At 43.0% G+C, this 17402-nt stretch overlaps 1 protein-coding gene across 4 annotated transcripts in view; it reads right to left on the bottom strand.

Annotated features, from left to right (window-relative positions):
- AGL (amylo-alpha-1, 6-glucosidase, 4-alpha-glucanotransferase) overlaps positions 1–17402 on the bottom strand; it is a 71724-nt gene that overhangs the window by 29280 nt on the left and 25042 nt on the right. For 2 of the 4 annotated variants that reach the window (XM_053245836.1, XM_053245838.1), the window contains exons 12-24: positions 15538–15725; positions 12934–13057; positions 12405–12599; positions 10995–11158; positions 10605–10706; positions 9979–10134; positions 9330–9480; positions 8664–8788; positions 8459–8571; positions 8202–8336; positions 2144–2274; positions 820–956; positions 572–705 (exon numbers count right to left, since the gene is read on the bottom strand). In XM_053245836.1, coding sequence (XP_053101811.1) covers positions 572–705; positions 820–956; positions 2144–2274; positions 8202–8336; positions 8459–8571; positions 8664–8788; positions 9330–9480; positions 9979–10134; positions 10605–10706; positions 10995–11158; positions 12405–12599; positions 12934–13057; positions 15538–15725 — 1855 coding nt within the window. The remainder of the gene's footprint in view (positions 1–571; positions 706–819; positions 957–2143; positions 2275–8201; positions 8337–8458; positions 8572–8663; positions 8789–9329; positions 9481–9978; positions 10135–10604; positions 10707–10994; positions 11159–12404; positions 12600–12933; positions 13058–15537; positions 15726–17402) is intronic. The other 2 variants (XM_053245840.1, XM_053245839.1) reach the window with 2 other exon arrangements.

Genomic DNA, 17402 nt, shown 5'->3' on the forward strand with positions numbered 1-17402 from the left:
AGGCTGAACAGATTAATGCTCTCTCAGCCAAGGACCTACCTACTGCTAGACTAAGGCAAAACTCAGTGCTAGTCAGTCATTTTTGTATTTTCTTTTTAAATGTCTGTGTGCCTTTCTTTATTCCCAATTTCCCCTATTTTCTCCAATTCCTTATTCTATGCACAACCCTTATTTACTTATTGGACTTCATATAATTAGAAGTGGCTTCAATCTGGTTTTAAAATGTTCTGGAGGGTTACTTGCAAGACTGTGTCCTATAAGGTCATGTGCTACTGTTGGTTTGTTCTTAGAATATATTGTTTGTCTAGAGCTGGGTGGTGTGGACTCTGGCTGTACAGTGCCTGTAAGTCCCAAGCCAGACAGTTTTGGGGGTGTTGAAGGCAAGACCAAGCCTGGTCAGTGGTTTTAGATCAATCATCAACCGTTGGTAGCGTACCTTGAAGAAGCAGTGTGCTCCTAAACTGGGATGAGATCTACACTCTCTACTGTATTACAAGGTCTGGGATCTACCCTCTCTATTGAGGGTAGATCCCAGGAAAGCATAGAGTAACCCCTGGCCCATCACACATACCTAGACATTTGCTTCCAAGCCAAGTCCAGAAGAGTTGTATATGCGCCAACTAATATGGCATCAAAATAACATGGAATGAGATAACGAGGAACCCGCTTCAAGTAGATAAACATTTCTTTCAGCCACTTGCCAACCTACAATTTTGAACAAACATACACTGTTGCACTGAGCTTAAATGTATAATAAGTTACCATGTAACAAACAAAGATCTTAGCCTAAAGGGAAATGTGCACTTTGGTTTTGCTTACTTCAGAACAAGCTCCAGCACGGGAAATGAGCCGATCACTCACATAGTCGATCATCCAGTCACCAGATCTCAAGTTACCACAGAAAGGATGGCCCAAATCATTCTTTGGCCGTATGTCTGCCATCACTGACATTATTCCTGAAAGCCCATAGAAACAGGGTTCTGTATTACAGGTCATGAAACTATTATAAACAGAAGATTTTGATTCCAAGAGTAAACATAAACCAGCTACCAAATAAATAAATTTCTGAAAGTATCAGACATATTAACCTGGGATTAATACAAGGAAAATTGAGAACATACGTAGATACTTAAAAGAATCAGCCTTTCATCTCAATGCTCATGCTAACCCCAGCCCCATGGCAGTAGCATGATATGCCCACTATTCATCTGAGGCAAACAGCCAACTAACAAACCTCTTTGTAAAGGCCACATCAACTGCTCTTAAGGCTCTGCTTTTAAAGTATTATTTATTTACTTATTAAAAGATTTAATATACCGCCCAATCCATAGACTCAGGGCGGTGTACAAGGCAAGAATAGCATCCAAGATTAAAAAAACAACACACAAACAATACCCTCCTCCCCCCATAAATTAAAGGGCAAATGCCTGGTGGAAAAGAAATGTCTTCAATAAGGATTTGAGGGCTGAAAGGGAAGCAGCAGACCAAATTTGGGGGGGGGGAGGAGTTCCAGAGTAGAGGAGCAGCAACAGAGAAAGCCCTTCCATGGGCCCTAGTACTATGGACCTCTCTGAGAAAAGGGTCCGAAATAAGGACAACTTGAGAAAATCTCACAGGGCAGGACAGGACTGACTGGGAGAGGCGGTCCTGAAGGTAAACAGGCACTAAGCCCTGAAGGGTGAGAACCAGCACATTGAATTGGACCCGGAAGCAAATTATGTGATATGAACCATTACAGCACACACTTTCAGGCATTTTTTGGATTATATCTTTGGACCGTTTGTGAAAAAGATATTTCACATTTCACTGCTTTTCAAATTCTGGAGTAAAGAACTAGGGTGCAGAATGCAGCACATGGAAGAAAACTGGATGTTTGCCATTAAAAGTGTGACTGACAAAACCACACTTAGCTCACTAGCAGGTCAATGAATCTCCTGCTTTTGCCATTTTGGGACTTCTAACACAGGAGGGAAGAGTTATCAGGCACCCAAAGGACATGGCTGCATTTGGTTTGATGGGCAACAAGTTGTGCAAGTCTAAGTGAAGACATCCAGATGGTTAACGTTTTGAGATTTAGAGCAAGACAAGAGAACATATGAAATCATTTTTAAGTTTGAGACAAATATAAACCTATCCTTTTTACCTTGAAGGCCTCCATATTTAAGGGGTGTCCAGTTTGGTATATTGTAACATCCCCCTCCATCCTCTTGTTCCTCAGCATCACACCGATACAATACCTGGTTCAGATCTGCCAAGGTTAATTTCGATGCAATACTGAGAAAAGAACCAGAAACAGTATGCTGAAAACGTTATTTCCCCCCAGACCATATATTGTATAAAAATCAACTTTGGGAAGATGTGGGTGAAAGTCAGCAGGTTATTCAACCACCTCTAATTTTACCTTTAAAAAACAAGCACACACAAACACAAACATACATACCTTTGCTTATTATAGCAGCTGGGTGAAGTGACCACTGCCCGAACAAGTCAAACATGACGTGGAGAGATACTGCAGAACCCCTCAGCAATTCACCCTCTGCACATATTCGTTCTAATGAAGCGGGTGAGCCACATAGTATGGCACTTGCCAGCTTATTACGTTACTGGAGCCAGGGTCGGCAACCTTGGCTCTTCAGTTGTTGGATTACAAACTCCCATCAGCCACAATTTATTGTGGTTGGGTTTGATGGGAGTTATAGTTCAACAACAGTTGGAGGGCCAAGGTTGCCTACCCCTGATCTGAACGATACACTTGCAATTCTAAAACCTGCAAATCATGTCTCCATCTGCAGAAGAACACATTTATAGTATTGTATTAATAGAAAAGGTATGTCTACTGAAGAAAAAACATGGTATTCCTCTGGTTTTTTATTTATCGCTGGCTTTATCAAAACAGTGAAGAAAGCAGATTAGCGTATAAGTCACTATCAACTGTTCTGTGTGTAATCAATTTTCCACGATAGAAACTGGAGCATTGGTTACTCACCGTGAAGGCTTCTTCTTGCTACTGCATCCAAGGGCATCTCACATGTGGGTTATGCTCCTCCATGTGACTCTAGAGGCAGGACTATGTAAATTAGGTTAGGGTTTTTAAGGCTGGGAGGAGCATGACCCCTCCAGTTCTTTTAGGCCTAGAGCCGAAGAGTACCTCTACGAAGAAAAACTATGTACACTACTGGTGATTAAGTACAAACGAGCTCAAGCTAACTGGAACTACCTATGGAAAAAGAGGGGGAAAGTCCTCCCCCCTCTTTTTTAAAAATGCGCAGGAGCAGGTCAAATAAAAAACAGTGGTACCTTCAGTGGATCCCTGCAAAGTAGGTGGGTTGGGACGCCCTTGGATGCAGCAGCAAGAAGAAGCCTTTATGGTGAGTAACCAATGCTCCATTCTCTGCTGCTGCAGTCCAAGGGTGTCTCACCTGTGGGGACATACCACAGCCCTAATCCAACCAGGGAGGGAGCCTCACCCCTACTCTGAAGGGAGAACCTGCTGGTGCACTCGCCTCCCAAAAGCTGCTTGGGCAGAGGCGAAGCATCCAATTTGTAGTGTCTAGTAAAGGCAGATGGTACTCGCCAGGTGGCTGCCCTGCAAATGGCCTGTACAGGGGCGTTCACAGAGAAAGCCATGGAAGTAGCTGCAGCCCTAGTAGAGTGGGCAAACACTTTAGTAGGTGCCCTGAGGTCCTGGGACTTATAAGCCAGAGTTATGTATGCCTTTAGCCATCTAGCCAAGGTGGTGGGAGTGATGGCCTGGCCCATGGTGCATGGTAAGAAGGAAACAAAAAGGGATTCAATAGACTTAATACTCTTAGTGCATTCTCTCTCTCTCTCGCTCTTTCTCTCTCTCTCTCTCGGCACCTATGCATGTCTAGCTTGTGCCGGGTCTTCTCCGCCGGGTGAACCAGCTTAGGGCAAAAAGAGGGAAGAATAACATCCTGTGACATGTAGAAGGAAGATGCTATCTTAGGATGGGAAAAAAGGGTCTGGAATAAACTTAACTGAGTCCACAGAAAACACACACAGGTTTTTATGTACAGACAAGGCCCTGAGTTCAGAGACCCTACGGGCTGAGGTAATAGCAATGAAAAAAACTAGTTTGAAAGAGAGTAGGTGTAGTGGTATGGTGGCTACTGGTTCAAAGGAAGGACCCTGGAGCGCCTTCAGGACTGTGTGTCGGCACCATGTAGGAAAGCAACGCATCACTGGAGGGGAGAGGAGAGTGGCGCCTCACAGGAAATGTCTTAGGTGGGGGTGACGTTGCATGGATCACTTAGGAATCCTTGAGATCAGCTCCACCAAGGCCACGGTCTGGTGTTTCAAGGTGTTCACAGAGATTCCTTGGTCTAAGCTGTCCTGAAGAAGCTGCAGGAGGTGCATCGTGGTGGCCGATCCCCATGGTACCCTGTGTCGTGTAGACCATTGCAGGAAGGCCCACCACTAATACTGATAAATTCTGTTAGTGGAGGGGTGTCTGGAAGTGAGCTTTGTGTTAAGAACCTTGGCCAAGTAGCCGTGTTGTTTCAAGATGCATCACTCAGTTTCCATGCGCCTAGGCTTAACCAGCCTTGATCCGGGTGACACAGGTCTTGGTGAAGCAGGTCTGGTGAGGCTGGGAGCAGCAGGTGCGCTTCCGTGGCTAGGTTGATGAGCTCTGTGAACCCATGGTCTTCTTGGCCAGAATGGAGCAACTAGGATGATCTGTGCTTTGAGGAGCTTGATTTGGAGCACCCAAGCCAGGAGAGACATGGGAGGAAAACCATACACGAGACCTGTCGGCTATGGTGATGATAGTGTGTTCACCTCTTTTGCTTGTTGGCAGGGGAACCTGGAGAAGAAGCGGGGAACTTGTGCATTGTATGGTGTCACGAAGAGATCCACCACCGGTTGGACAAAGTGAGCTACTATCAGGTGGAATATTTTCAGGTTCAGGTGCCACTCTCCTGGGAGGATATCTGACCGACTGAGCCAGTCTGCCACCATGTTTAGGTCTCCCTGAACATGATGGGCTGCCAGGGACGCTATATGTTGTTCTGCCACAGAAACAGCAGGACCACCTCCGCCTGCAGAAATCTTGACCGGGTCCCCCCTTGACGATTTATGTGTGCCTTGGCTGTGGTGCTGTCTGTGCATATGAGGACGTGGCGGTGGAGAACGATGGACTTGAACTCCCAAAGTTGCCATGCGGATTGCTCTGAGCTCCAGCCAGTTGATGCTGTGCTGGCACTCCTCTGCTGACCACCTGCCTTGGGCCGACTGCTGGAGACAATGGGCACCCCAGCCTCTCTTGCTGATGTCCGTGGTCACAATGACCTTTGGCGGGTCTAGAAATTCTTTTCTTACTCAGAGATGTGGGCCAGTGACCCACCAACGCAGTGATTGTAGAACTAGCTGAGTCAGGGTCACCCACCTGCTGAACTTCACTATCATCTCTGGGTAGAAGGGCAGCAAGAACCACTGAAGGAGCCTCAGGTGGAAGTGTGCCCAAGGAACTGACTCCAAACTCGCCACCATTAGACCCAGAAGCCTGGAGAGGGGAGAGAAGGGGGAACGACCTCTTTGCCAGAGCTGGCAGAACAATTTGTCTTGTTACATGTCTATGAGGACACCCAGGTGAACAAGTTGGTGTGCCGGGCTCAACTGCCCCCTTTCCCTGTTGATCAGGAAGCCGTGATTTTCGAGCACCTGTAGAGTAGACTGTAGGTCCCGTTGGGCCGTCTGTGTTGATGGAGACTTTATGAGAAGATCATCCAAAAAAGCATAAATCCTCATGCCTTGGAGGCGGAGATGCACAATCACCGGAGACAGGATCTTTGTATACATGCGTGGGCTGAGGACAGGCCAAATGGGAGAGCTCTGTACTGGTAATAGACTCCTATGTAGAGGAAATGGAGCAAGTGGTGGCTGTCTTGGTGAATAGGTATGTGCAGGTACACCTTTTTGAGTTCTATAGAGGAGAGCAGGTCTAAGTGTTGTAGTGCTTCCGCAATCGACCTCAGGGATTCCATGCAGAACTTACTCTTGCGCACGAAGCGGTTTAGGTGTTTTAGGTCCAGCACCACCCTCAGGGAGCCGTGTTTCTTGGGCACTATGAAGGTTATAGAGTAAATGCCTGTACCCTCTTGTTCTAGTAGGACCAGTTCTATGGCCCCAATTGCTAACAGGTGTTTAATCGCTCCCTGCAAACCTTGGTATTTCTGTTGAAGCCGGGAGTGTGGAGTGGGAAAGAAGCAGTGAGGGGGTGGCTTGGTCAATTCTATGGAGCAGTCCTCTTTTATGGTGATGAGAACCCAAAGGTCTGAGGTGGTGGCGGCCTCCCAGACGTGCCAGTGTGAGGAGAGGTGACCACCTAGGGACATGCCTGTTTAGATTGCTTGGCTTGGGTTTTGAAGGTTGCCCTACTACCAAAACTCTGCCTGGCCGATCTAGATCTGCCCCAGTAGGAGCGCTGTGACCGGAAGCCCCTGTCCTTGCTCCCAAAGCATGATCTAAAGGGACAAAAGGACTGAAAAGGCCACTGTCCTTTGGGGCAGTCCTGCTTCCATGACGAGAATGGCATGGCCTTCTTTTTATCCTTTGACTCCACTAAGATGCCTTTTAGGGTGTTCCCTCTAAGGAGTGCACGCACTCATAGGTTTTTTGATGTCTGCTCAGTTAATCTTAGATGCCGCTCAGGTTGAATCAGGAGGGCCCCACTCTGAATGCATGTGTGCAAACACTGCCTTGATACTGTGGCCCAGAACAAAACTCATTTGGAACACAGATGAAAAAAAATTAGAGAGAACATTGGCCTCATCCCCAAACAATTTCTCCCCATCAAAGGGAATAGCAGTAAGGTTAACTGCCCAGGATGCAAATTGAAGGGAGTCAAGAGTAGCATCCTCCATAAAGGCTTGCACCTTGTGCAACTTTAAGAGTGTTTTCCTCAACCTAACTAGGTCAGAGGGAGTTTCCTGAATCAAGTCATCTAGCCAGATTAATGACACTCTAGCTACCGTAGAGGCAGCTGCAGTGGCCCTCACTGATAATGCTGTGGAATCATGTACCCGTTTCATGGCCCCCTCCATAAGTTTGTCTTCCCCTGGGGCGGGGGAAGTAGAAGAAACCGAAAGCCCAACTTGAACCGGGCTCACCAGAAGGGATGTTGCTCCTGTCGCTGTGCTCCTGGGTCAGTACTGTGCATATTGTTGCAGCTCTGGACACCGCTGGGCCCACTCCAGCGCTTTTGGGTGCCGCCATTGCCTTTTAAGCCCCTGTTTTCCTCTAAGGCTTCTGGCCGTTGGTAGAGACCATATCTGGTACTTCTAGGCCTCGGTGTTCCTCCGTGCACCCTGCAAGACTTCTCAGAGCATGCAGGCCTAGTGGGGCAGCAGCTGCTGAAGGCAGGTTGCCTACAGGTCTGGTGGGAAACGGCAGCGAGGTCGGTGCCTGGGCCACTTCCCTGCCCTCAAAAATGGCAGCTTGAGCTCTCTTTTGCTCCAGAACGCCGCTTGTCAGCTGTTTGGTGGGGGCCAAGTGTTCCAAGGAGCTGCGCTGATCCGGCCAGTGAACAGGACCTCAGGGGTGGGTTCTTGGCTGCTCTAATGGCCTTTGGTAGGCCCTGTTGTTGTTTTCCCTTTGGTACTCTCATGTGGAGTACCGCGGCTGCTCTTTCTATGCAGCGGAAGGAATAGGAAAACAAATGGAGGCACAGAGGGGAAAACGAAAGTAAAAAGGCAAAGCAGGAGTTTTCTTTTTACATATAGGAAAGTATTAGAAAAAAGGAAGACAGTAAAAGAAGGGAGAAAAAGCAAGAGAACCTAAAAGAGCGGGGGGCGGGAACACACCACTAGAGCTGAGAAAAGCTGAGGAGAAACCGACTTAGAGCCATGCAGGACTAAAAGAACTGGATGGGTCATGTTCCTCTCAGCCTTAAAAAACCTAACCTAATTTACATAGTCCTGCCTCTAGAGTCACATGGAGGTGCATAACCCACATGTGAGATGCCCTTGGACTGCAGCAGCAGAGAATGACAACTTGCATACCACTATTAGAAGTAAATGAAGAGACTACTGGCTTGTTAATCTTCACTACTGCTCTGACTGTAAGGAGGTGGCAAGGGAGTGAATCCCCAGGAATACAGAAAACAGTGACAGGTAATGATTTATTGCTTCAATACATCTCACCTCTACTGTACCCTAGCTTCACTCAAAAGGTGTACTTACGTTGAGAAGGGTTTTTTGAGAATGGGTTCTGAGCCATCATCTGGGAGACTTCCAGATTTAAAGTGAGGACTGAACTGGATCAGGTGGTTACGTAGTACTCCTACAGCTTCTTGTGCCTTTGGGTCAAGGCTAACTCTACAAATATCAGCATCAAATTAAAAATGTTAATCAGGGAACTCAAAGAAAACTTTGCTAAATGACTGCTCTATGTTGATCAACCCAACATATTATCACAGATAATAGCAATCACATTTTACCTAAATATAATCACACTCCCTGGTGTTAATTTTTCAAATTCTATTTCTTGAACAAATTCATTGGGGCCTTTTGTAGCAATTGAAGCTTGCTTTATGATTTTACTTTCTTCAAGCTGTCAAAAGAAAAAAAAATGCTGAATTCAATAAGCCACTTCATCTGGCAGCTACATTTTCAGGGAAATTAAAAAGAAAAATACTTAGATACCTGGATGTGTTCTCGGAGTTCAACTGTATAATCAGGCAAGCCATTGATTGAGTGTTCATCTTTTTTATAAGGGCCAGCATTTCTATCAATAGTCCTAGCCTCAAGAACCACCTCTTCAATTTTGCCTATGGAAAGCATGAGTGCAAAAGATAACTTTAAGTGCAATTTGTAAAGCTTCCATTCTTATGAATGCTAGCAGTGTGCTTGTGTGTTCATGTTGCCACTCTTTGGCATGAGGGAGCAGTACTAAACTGGGATTTCCCCATTGTTTCTGTTAAGCACCTGAAAACCCCTAAAAACTTTTAACGTGACTAAACATGAACACTTTAAAAAGTGAGTTTAATCTTGATGTAGACAGTTATGTGGTGGATGAAAGATTTAAGATAGAAGAGGAGACAACTTCAGTCCTGCCCTGCTCAGCCTCAGCACTGCTTCTGGCAGTAGTGGGCTTGTCAACAAGTTACTGCATCAGTACAATGTCCTGTAGTTTGATATTGCCAGTGGTAACCTCCTTGGGTCAGTCACTGTCTCCCAGTCTAAACTACCCCACAGAGTTGTTGTGAGGATGCGGGGCGGGGGCGGGGGAACGTTTGAGCCCTTTGACGGAAGGGTGGGTATTTATATAATAAATAACAAAATTCAAATCCTGCTCAGGAAAAATATTACCTGGAATACACATCTGGGGAACCTCTTGGCTATAGAAGGATGTTTTAGGATTTCTGAAAGCTGTTCGGGAAACAGCCACAACAGACTGGTGTGTGTTAGGACAGTGCCTTGTAACAGCCACGATATCCTCATCAACTTGATCTACATACACCTGAAAGTGAATTTTTGGGAGGAAAGGGGGGAAAAAAGAATTTCAATTAACCTGTGCTTTAAAGAAAATGAACAATTACCATGTTATAATTCTTATCCATGTTGTGCCAGAGCAGGACTTTCACAACCCCTGGGCAAGACACCATCAGTATCTCCAATTAACTACATAAGGAATAGCCGGGGTGGTGGGTGGGGTGGTTTGCATAAACTAAAAGAAGTACTCCAGATTTCTCTGTCCACATGATTCTTGCAAGCAAGCCAAGCTCCATCCTTCCTAAGTACTAAATCAGTCTGAGAAGTTACCTCTACTATTGGGCATCTTTCTTTTTTTTTTAAAGACTAAGAGTTATAAAGCGTCTAAATGAGGCTTAAGAGAACAGCAAAATACAATGTGGTGCCTTTCTTTGATGTTTCCTCAGAGTACCCTGCAACAGATATCTCTAGCGGGCCCTAGCAATTGCTCCATGTTGCCACCCTCTGGGACCAATCTTTTTCTTGCCTGAATAAACCCTTTGGCTGCCAGCTCTTGGTGCAATCTGTTAATAGCCAGCCTTCCTGCTATTATCCCAGTCTTGAAATTAATTTCACCAGGTGTTGCAGGTGTTGCTGCTGGATTCCATTTTGCATAAAATCGCTCTTCTGAGACCACAGAAATCTGCAACCAAATGGAAATGTAGCAATTTAATGACTGACATCCAGACTAAAACCATGCATGTGTAATGGGTAAGGAACCAATTTTGCCCAACCCCTGCTTCCCTTTTCAGTCCTCTGCGCCTCCTTAAAATATGTCCCTGAAGGTTGCAGGAACCTCAGGGACATATTTTTGGGAGGCACCGAGGGCTGCAGGAGGAAAGGGGGAATTGGTAAAAATTGCACCTCCCCCTTACACATTTGCAACATTATTCAGTGTACACAAATCTGGATGCTAGCCAATAACACTTGGTGCTAAAAAAAAAGTGTTACACAATTTCACAAAAACTGTAGTTTTTCATCTTTACAGATACATGTATCTACTGATACAATACATATACACTGAAAGAGATATTTTAGATATGAATGCAATATATACATTCTAATATAGCAGTTGTATTTATACATGTACAAAAAACATATAAATATACTTACCTGATGTGGTACTAATTCATCATACCCTCTAGTGCTCCCTGTAGCACAGCATGCCATGGAAACAATGGTTGAACTGGGAAGCGCATCAGATGCAGATCGATGCTGGCAATAAGAAGGAGATCGGAGGAAAGCAATCAAGTCCAGCACTTAGTTTTGTTTATTCATATGTATTGTGCCACATGCAGCGGAGAAAATAGCTTAAAGAAGCAGTGTATGTGTATCTGTTACTGGCTGACAGGATGAGGAAAACTACACAAAGTAGTCTTTGTAATTTTCCTCATTCGGTCAGCCAATGTTACAACCTGAACATGTTTTTTTTTTTTTTAATTGTTTAACAGAAGCATCTACACAATTAAAGTTAAACTTGTATTTGAACAATTAAACAGTTACCTGAATTGGACATTCATTATCATGTGTGATGTCCATGAACAGTGCATGTGCGATAGCAGGCATTAAAGGTCTCAAATGTGGCTGAACAAAAGACCCAACTGGCTCTCCTCCAAAGCGGTAAACTAATCTTCCTTCTTCATGACTGTTGTATGCACTCATTGCCTCTACAGAACAAAGCTTGTATTAGCATTTATGAGAAGTTGCTCATCATAAACTTGGGAATAATTAAAGCTAGGGCATGCTAGTCACTCCAGTCAATAAACTTTGCTGATACCTACAGCCATGGGGACTGACATTTCCAGAACAAATTTTATTCAATCTGGTATGAGTGTGACTTTTGTCCTGCTATTCTTACAGCCACAGCAGCAGATATCTGTAATACAGGATTTCCCTGACTCCACAATCTTGTCTCTGGACTGAAGGAATACATGGATCAGGCAGATCCCACAAATAGAACCACACAGTATCTTCTGGGTTGGCCAACGCTACTTTTCTGCAAGGAGCCAGTGCATACGTAACACAGCTAGGTTCTTAATCATTGTTAAAAGATGATCACCACACTAGGAAACCACTTACTTATTCCTCCCACCCCTAGTCTGTGAAGCCTTAATTCCCTTCTCCCCACTGCTTAATAGTTAAAAGTTTAGGTTGGCACTGATCTAAAGTACTGTTATTACCAACTAAATTCCTTCTTAATGAGGGCTTACTGTTTTCAAGCCTGGTTAGGGAACCTGGTTAGCGTTAACCTCTGTTAAGTCAATGCTGACAATGGTTAAGGCTGGCAAGGGGAGAGTCATGCACCAGAAGGGAGGAAGTGCATGATCCTGCATCTGAATCCTTTAACCATGATTACAGAACAGGCTGTGTTATCTGCAGCAGTCAAAGAAGAAAGATGTCCTGTTTGCGCTTAGCGATATGAGGCAGTGATCATCACTGTCATTGAAAAAACAAAAACAGAATATCTGGGTGCCAAAATCATTAGCACTGTTGATGTGTTTCAAGACAATAGCTCTTCATCAGGGGATTATAAAGATAACTTTGGAAAAACAATTGAGAAGAAGCTGAATCCTCCTGAAGGAACCTCCTCTTGCAGAAGAAATGTGTTGGGCTACTAGTGATTTCCCCCGCAAGGAAATTGTTTCTTGCATCTAGAGAGTTTCTGTTCTTGTTTTTTCCAGTTTGGGTACTGCCCCCTTATTTTTTTTTTTTGCACCACTATTATTGCCATACAGAAGACACCTCTCTGAATATACATCATAATGCTATGATTATTGTGTAAACTGGATGTTGAGTCAAGTATTTATTAAAAAAGGATGCAAGGTCAATGCTTTGCACACTCATTTCCTTCATACACAGAGCACATCATGCATGATCTCAAGGGGAACAGAGAGCAATTCATAACAAGCCTACCTCTTATTAAGGAGCTAATGCCCAGCTTATTCACAAAGATATTGTCCAGCTCCTCACTTCCCGTGAACAGTTCAGCCACTACATACATATTGGGCCGCAATTTTCTAGCTGAATCCAGCATGTACTGCAAAAAGCACAGCCAAGGAAGCCACAGAGAGGGAAAAGATAGAACAGAAAAAAAGAAAGGACACGAGGCTAGGCATGGATTTGGACAACAGGGGAAAATGCCACGCAGCAAAACAAAAATGGAAAGCCAACGTTTTTAAAGAACCAAACACATTCAATTATGAAGATGCATGAAAGTGAGCACAAACCAAGGAATTGAAAATTAAAATTAAAATAAAACACATCTCAGCAGAATCCACATAATAGGCAAATGAAAAGAAAGAGGGGAAGGCATTTGAATTTGCAAAGGACAAAAGAATAAATACAAATAAAAACAAGTTAGTTCCACATTAAGAGACATTGACTCATGTAACACAGCAATCCTTCATCAGACCTTTCAAGCATGGGTTTTTGGTTGTGGTACCTCTAATCAGACTGGTAATTCCAAGGCGATTGACAAAGACATTGTCAATGTACTCACTGCCCGTGAAGAGTTCAGCTATCACATAAAGATTAGGTCTGACTGACCTGGCTGCTGCCAGCATCTCCTACAGATCATAATAATTTGTTTAATCAAGTACCTTATAACATGCACTTATCCAATACTGTATGATGCAGATGCTATCCAATCATAGCACGATTTTCAAAATAGGAGGAGATAAAAGGAGGTGTAAAATAAGGCCATGTTTCAGTCAAAACTTAAACTTGTCCACTGAAAACAATACAATTTAAAAGTGCTGAACTGGCTGGATTTTTCCCATCCCACTGCTGCGTGAACCTTCGTAAAATGCAGTTGCAGATAATCATATGAAGAAGGTTTTTGAAAGATTATATCAAGATTGAAATTTTTCACTATGAATTTTTCACCTAGGTTTAACACAAATTTTATGAATTGAGAGCAGGAGGTTATGTTTATCTCAAAGATGTCTTGATTTTTCAAACCCAATAATAAGGGCTATTAAACCCAGTGCAAATGGGGAAAATGAAACCACAAACTTAATTCAAACATTCCCTTGATGCAATTATGAGAAAAGTAGTTCTACTTTTGAAATTCTGGAACAGTAATATTTTTAAATAGCAGCTGCAAAGTCATTGTGTGTGGATGGACAAGAACAAGTTAATTTGGGGTTAATCTGGGAATCTGTCACTTTGATAAATATGGAAAACTGACAGAGCACAAAATATATATAATACTAAGTGTATAGCAAACTCTCATTTTGTAATTTTCAGTCTTCTAAGAGTGTAAAAATCAAGAACTACCACCAACAGGATATATTTGAATAATATCAATCAAATTGTAAATCAGCTTCTAGTCTCATTAAGGCTTTACAGCAAGCAGGTGGATAAATCTTTGGCAGGTAGTCTTATAAACTTTGATTCATTTATTGTCCACTGTGTTGAAAGAAATACATACAAGTGCCTTGATGGTTTGGAGACTGAAAATGTGAAAGTATATATGTTCCTTCTCTATTCTCTGGTTTGCTTGAAAATCAGCACTAACTATGATTAAAGCTATCCAGGATTGCCTGAAACCATATATTTCAAACCAATGTTTCAGATGATCCTGGTTACCTTTAATCATAGTTAGTGTTGATGTGGCCAAAATTATAAACCATAGTTAAAAGCAAACTACAAAAGGGAGGAGAAAGTCATGTGCAAGAGAGGGTGGATGGTTCATACTTACAGCATATTTCCAATTTCCAAAACATGGCTCGAAGATTGGGAACATCAATGGACATCAAAACTAGCCCTGCACTTATGCATGTGAGTTTTCTGTCACATGAAGGGGTGCATGCTTTTCCATGATCCCCTTTCCTCTGTAGGTTCCCTCAATTCTCAGAGATATACTTTCAGGAGGTACAGGCAGTTGAAGAAGGAAGTGAGGGGCCATGGAAAATTGCTTCCGCTCCTTGCCTAACATGGCAAGCCTTTAAGGCTGCACCAGAACTATGTTCCATTGAAACCAATGAGAAAGTTTGTCCTGGCAGACTTAAATTCCATTGCCTTAAATGGAACAAAAATCAGGACCAACTTTACCTGGTTAGGAGCTAAGAAGCCCCATTCTGTTCAGGATAGGTCTGAACAGAAGATTTTTTTCATGGCCTAATACAGTACTTAGCAAGACTGGCTACTGGGTATCCTGAAGACCTCTGTTATTTCACCTCTGTGCTCTACTTATGAATCATGGCACACAAAAATGTGTGCCTTTTTAAAGCAAGACCAGCTTCACTGATGTCTCACTTTACTACTACCATAGTATAGCTAAGAGTATGAACCAGGAATTACTCCCAGTGAACTCATCAGGTGGCCTTAACAAGCCACCCCCATCCACACCTGCAGATGGGAATAACAATACTGGCCTGTCTTACACAGTAGCTGAAAGAATTATTATATGTGGAGTACTTTCAACACTCAAGAGTATTCTTGCCTGAAATAGGGTAAACTCGATACAATTTCTAAAAATCACTGTTATTTAAACACACAGCTTATTTCATTTATTTTATCCCACTATTCTTCTTAAGGGACCATACATTGAATAATACAATTTTCCCCTCACAACAACCCTTTGAGGTATGTTAGGTTGAAAGAGAGGAACTCATTCAAGGTCACTCAACAAGCTCTACAGGCAATCAGGGATTTGAAGCCAGTTTACTCTGACCCCAAAGACCAACACTTTAATAATTTTACCACAAAAATGACACAGGTTACACTCTTATGCACACTTCCTTAAGAGTAAGCTCCACTGAACACAGCATCAGAAACATCTATAGTTGAATATCAAATATGAAAGAAAGGCAGAGGATTGGTGTTCCTTATTTATTCCCAACATGTTTCAATTAAGAATTCTTTCTTGAGGGAGTTTTGAAATCTAAGAAGTAACGATAAAATTCCAAGTAGGATAAAAAAAACCCTTCTGAGTGCAATTCTGTGCATGGAAGAGTTAGGATCCTGCTAAATGGGTCTTACTCAGAAGTAAGCATACACAAGACTGCAGTATAGGCTGTGAACGTGCTTTATTTTTCTATACCTCAGCGACATGTAGAGGTGTTGAATGACAGTTGTCAAGACGTACTCCATGGAAATATTTGGCAGTAATTTCAGTATATTTTTTCATGTGAGCCCAGAGATATGGACAGTCTTCTGGTTTGTTTCCATAACGTAGCTTGACACTGTCACCCCAGCAAATAAGCTCTCTTCTCAAGTAGACATTTGAACCTGTAAAAAAGAAAGCAACAACTGAGGTACAGTATAGGAACTCGGAATTTCACATTTTCAGCAGCTTTGTCCATATTAGAAACAGAATCACTTCAACTTTCGGTTCACAAATTACAAAATATGTGGGGATAACTTCAGTGCCAAAGATTGGTATGGAAAAGATTAGGACTATAAGGCCTTGGGTTTTAAAAACTGGTAATCTTGTATGTATCTCAGATAGATCAAAATAGCCAGCATTATACAACCTTAAGACACTTTACAAGGGCTTTGGTTACTGAGCATGGTGGACTATAGAAAGGTTTCTCCCTTCCCAAGCTATCTTTATTTGGATTTTTAAATAATCTTTCAACGTTGTGATTCTCTATATTTAGCAGGGGGAGAGTAACTGGCCCTATCCACCCCCAGCACAGTACCTCCAGTGACTGTTGTTGGTGTCTATCTTATGTTTCTTTTTAGACTGTGAGCCCTTTGGGGGCAGGGATCCATCTTATTTATTTGTTATTTCTTTGTGTAAACCACCCTGAGCCATTTTTTGGAAGGGCGGTATAGAAACTGAATGAATAAATGAATGAATGAATGAAATGTACTCCACCATGCTCCCTAATATAGAAACTTGCCACAGTGCTTTGACAGAGAATTTTTAAAATCAGACTTAAGTACTGATGACACCCAGATTTACTTCTCTATGTCAACCTCGTAAGGAAATGGCATATCTTCCCTAAATGCCTGCCTGGAGGTGATAACGGGCTGGATGAGGGATAACAAACGGAAGTTGAATCCAGTTAAGACTGTGGGGGGTCAGGACCCAAGAGATTATTTAGATCTCCCGGTTCTGGATGGAGTTATACTCCCCGTGAAAGATCAGGTATGCAGCTTGGGAGTGCTCCTGGACCCAAAGCTCTCCCTGGTTTCTCATTTTGAGGCAGTGGCCAAGAGTGCTTTTTATCAGCTTTGGCTGATATCTCAGCTATGTCCATTTCTAGAGGTAAATGACCTTAAAACAGCGGTACATATGCTGGTAACTTCCAGGCTTGACTACTGTAATGCACTCTACATGGGGCTGCCTTTGAATGTAGTCCGGAAACTACAATTGGTACAGAATGTGGCAGCCAGACTGGTCTCTGGGACAATATGAAGGGACCACAGAACACCGATTTTGAAAGAATTGCACTGGCTGCCAATATGTTTCTGGGTGAAATACAAAGTGCTGGCTATTACCTATAAAGTCCTTAATGACTTGGGTCCAGGCTATTTAAGAGAGTGCATCCTTTGTCATGAACCCTGCCACCTTTTACGATCTTCTGGAGAGGTCCAGTTACCGTTGCCACCAGCTCATCTGCTGGTGGCTGCCCCAGGGCTTTGGAATATGCTCCCTGCTGAAATTAGAGTGTCTCCTCTGCTTGTTTTCAGGAAGACCCTCAAGACTCACCTGTTCTCACAAGCTTTTAATTAAAATTTTAATAATTTGTTTTATATTGTTTTTATTGTGTTTTATGTATTTTAATCTGTGATTTTTAATATTAAAATTTGTACACCACCTAGAGATGTATATATCAAGTAGTATAAAATATAAACAAACAAACAAATCTATCAAAGCACAGTTACAAGTTTCTATATCCTGGAAAGTTCATTGGTCCACACGAGATCAGGTTGAGAGCTGTTTGAGAGAGAAAAAAG

The sequence above is a fragment of the Hemicordylus capensis genome, chromosome 4 (genome assembly GCF_027244095.1).
Source record: "Hemicordylus capensis ecotype Gifberg chromosome 4, rHemCap1.1.pri, whole genome shotgun sequence".
In the NCBI taxonomy this organism is placed as follows: Eukaryota; Metazoa; Chordata; class Lepidosauria; order Squamata; family Cordylidae; genus Hemicordylus; species Hemicordylus capensis.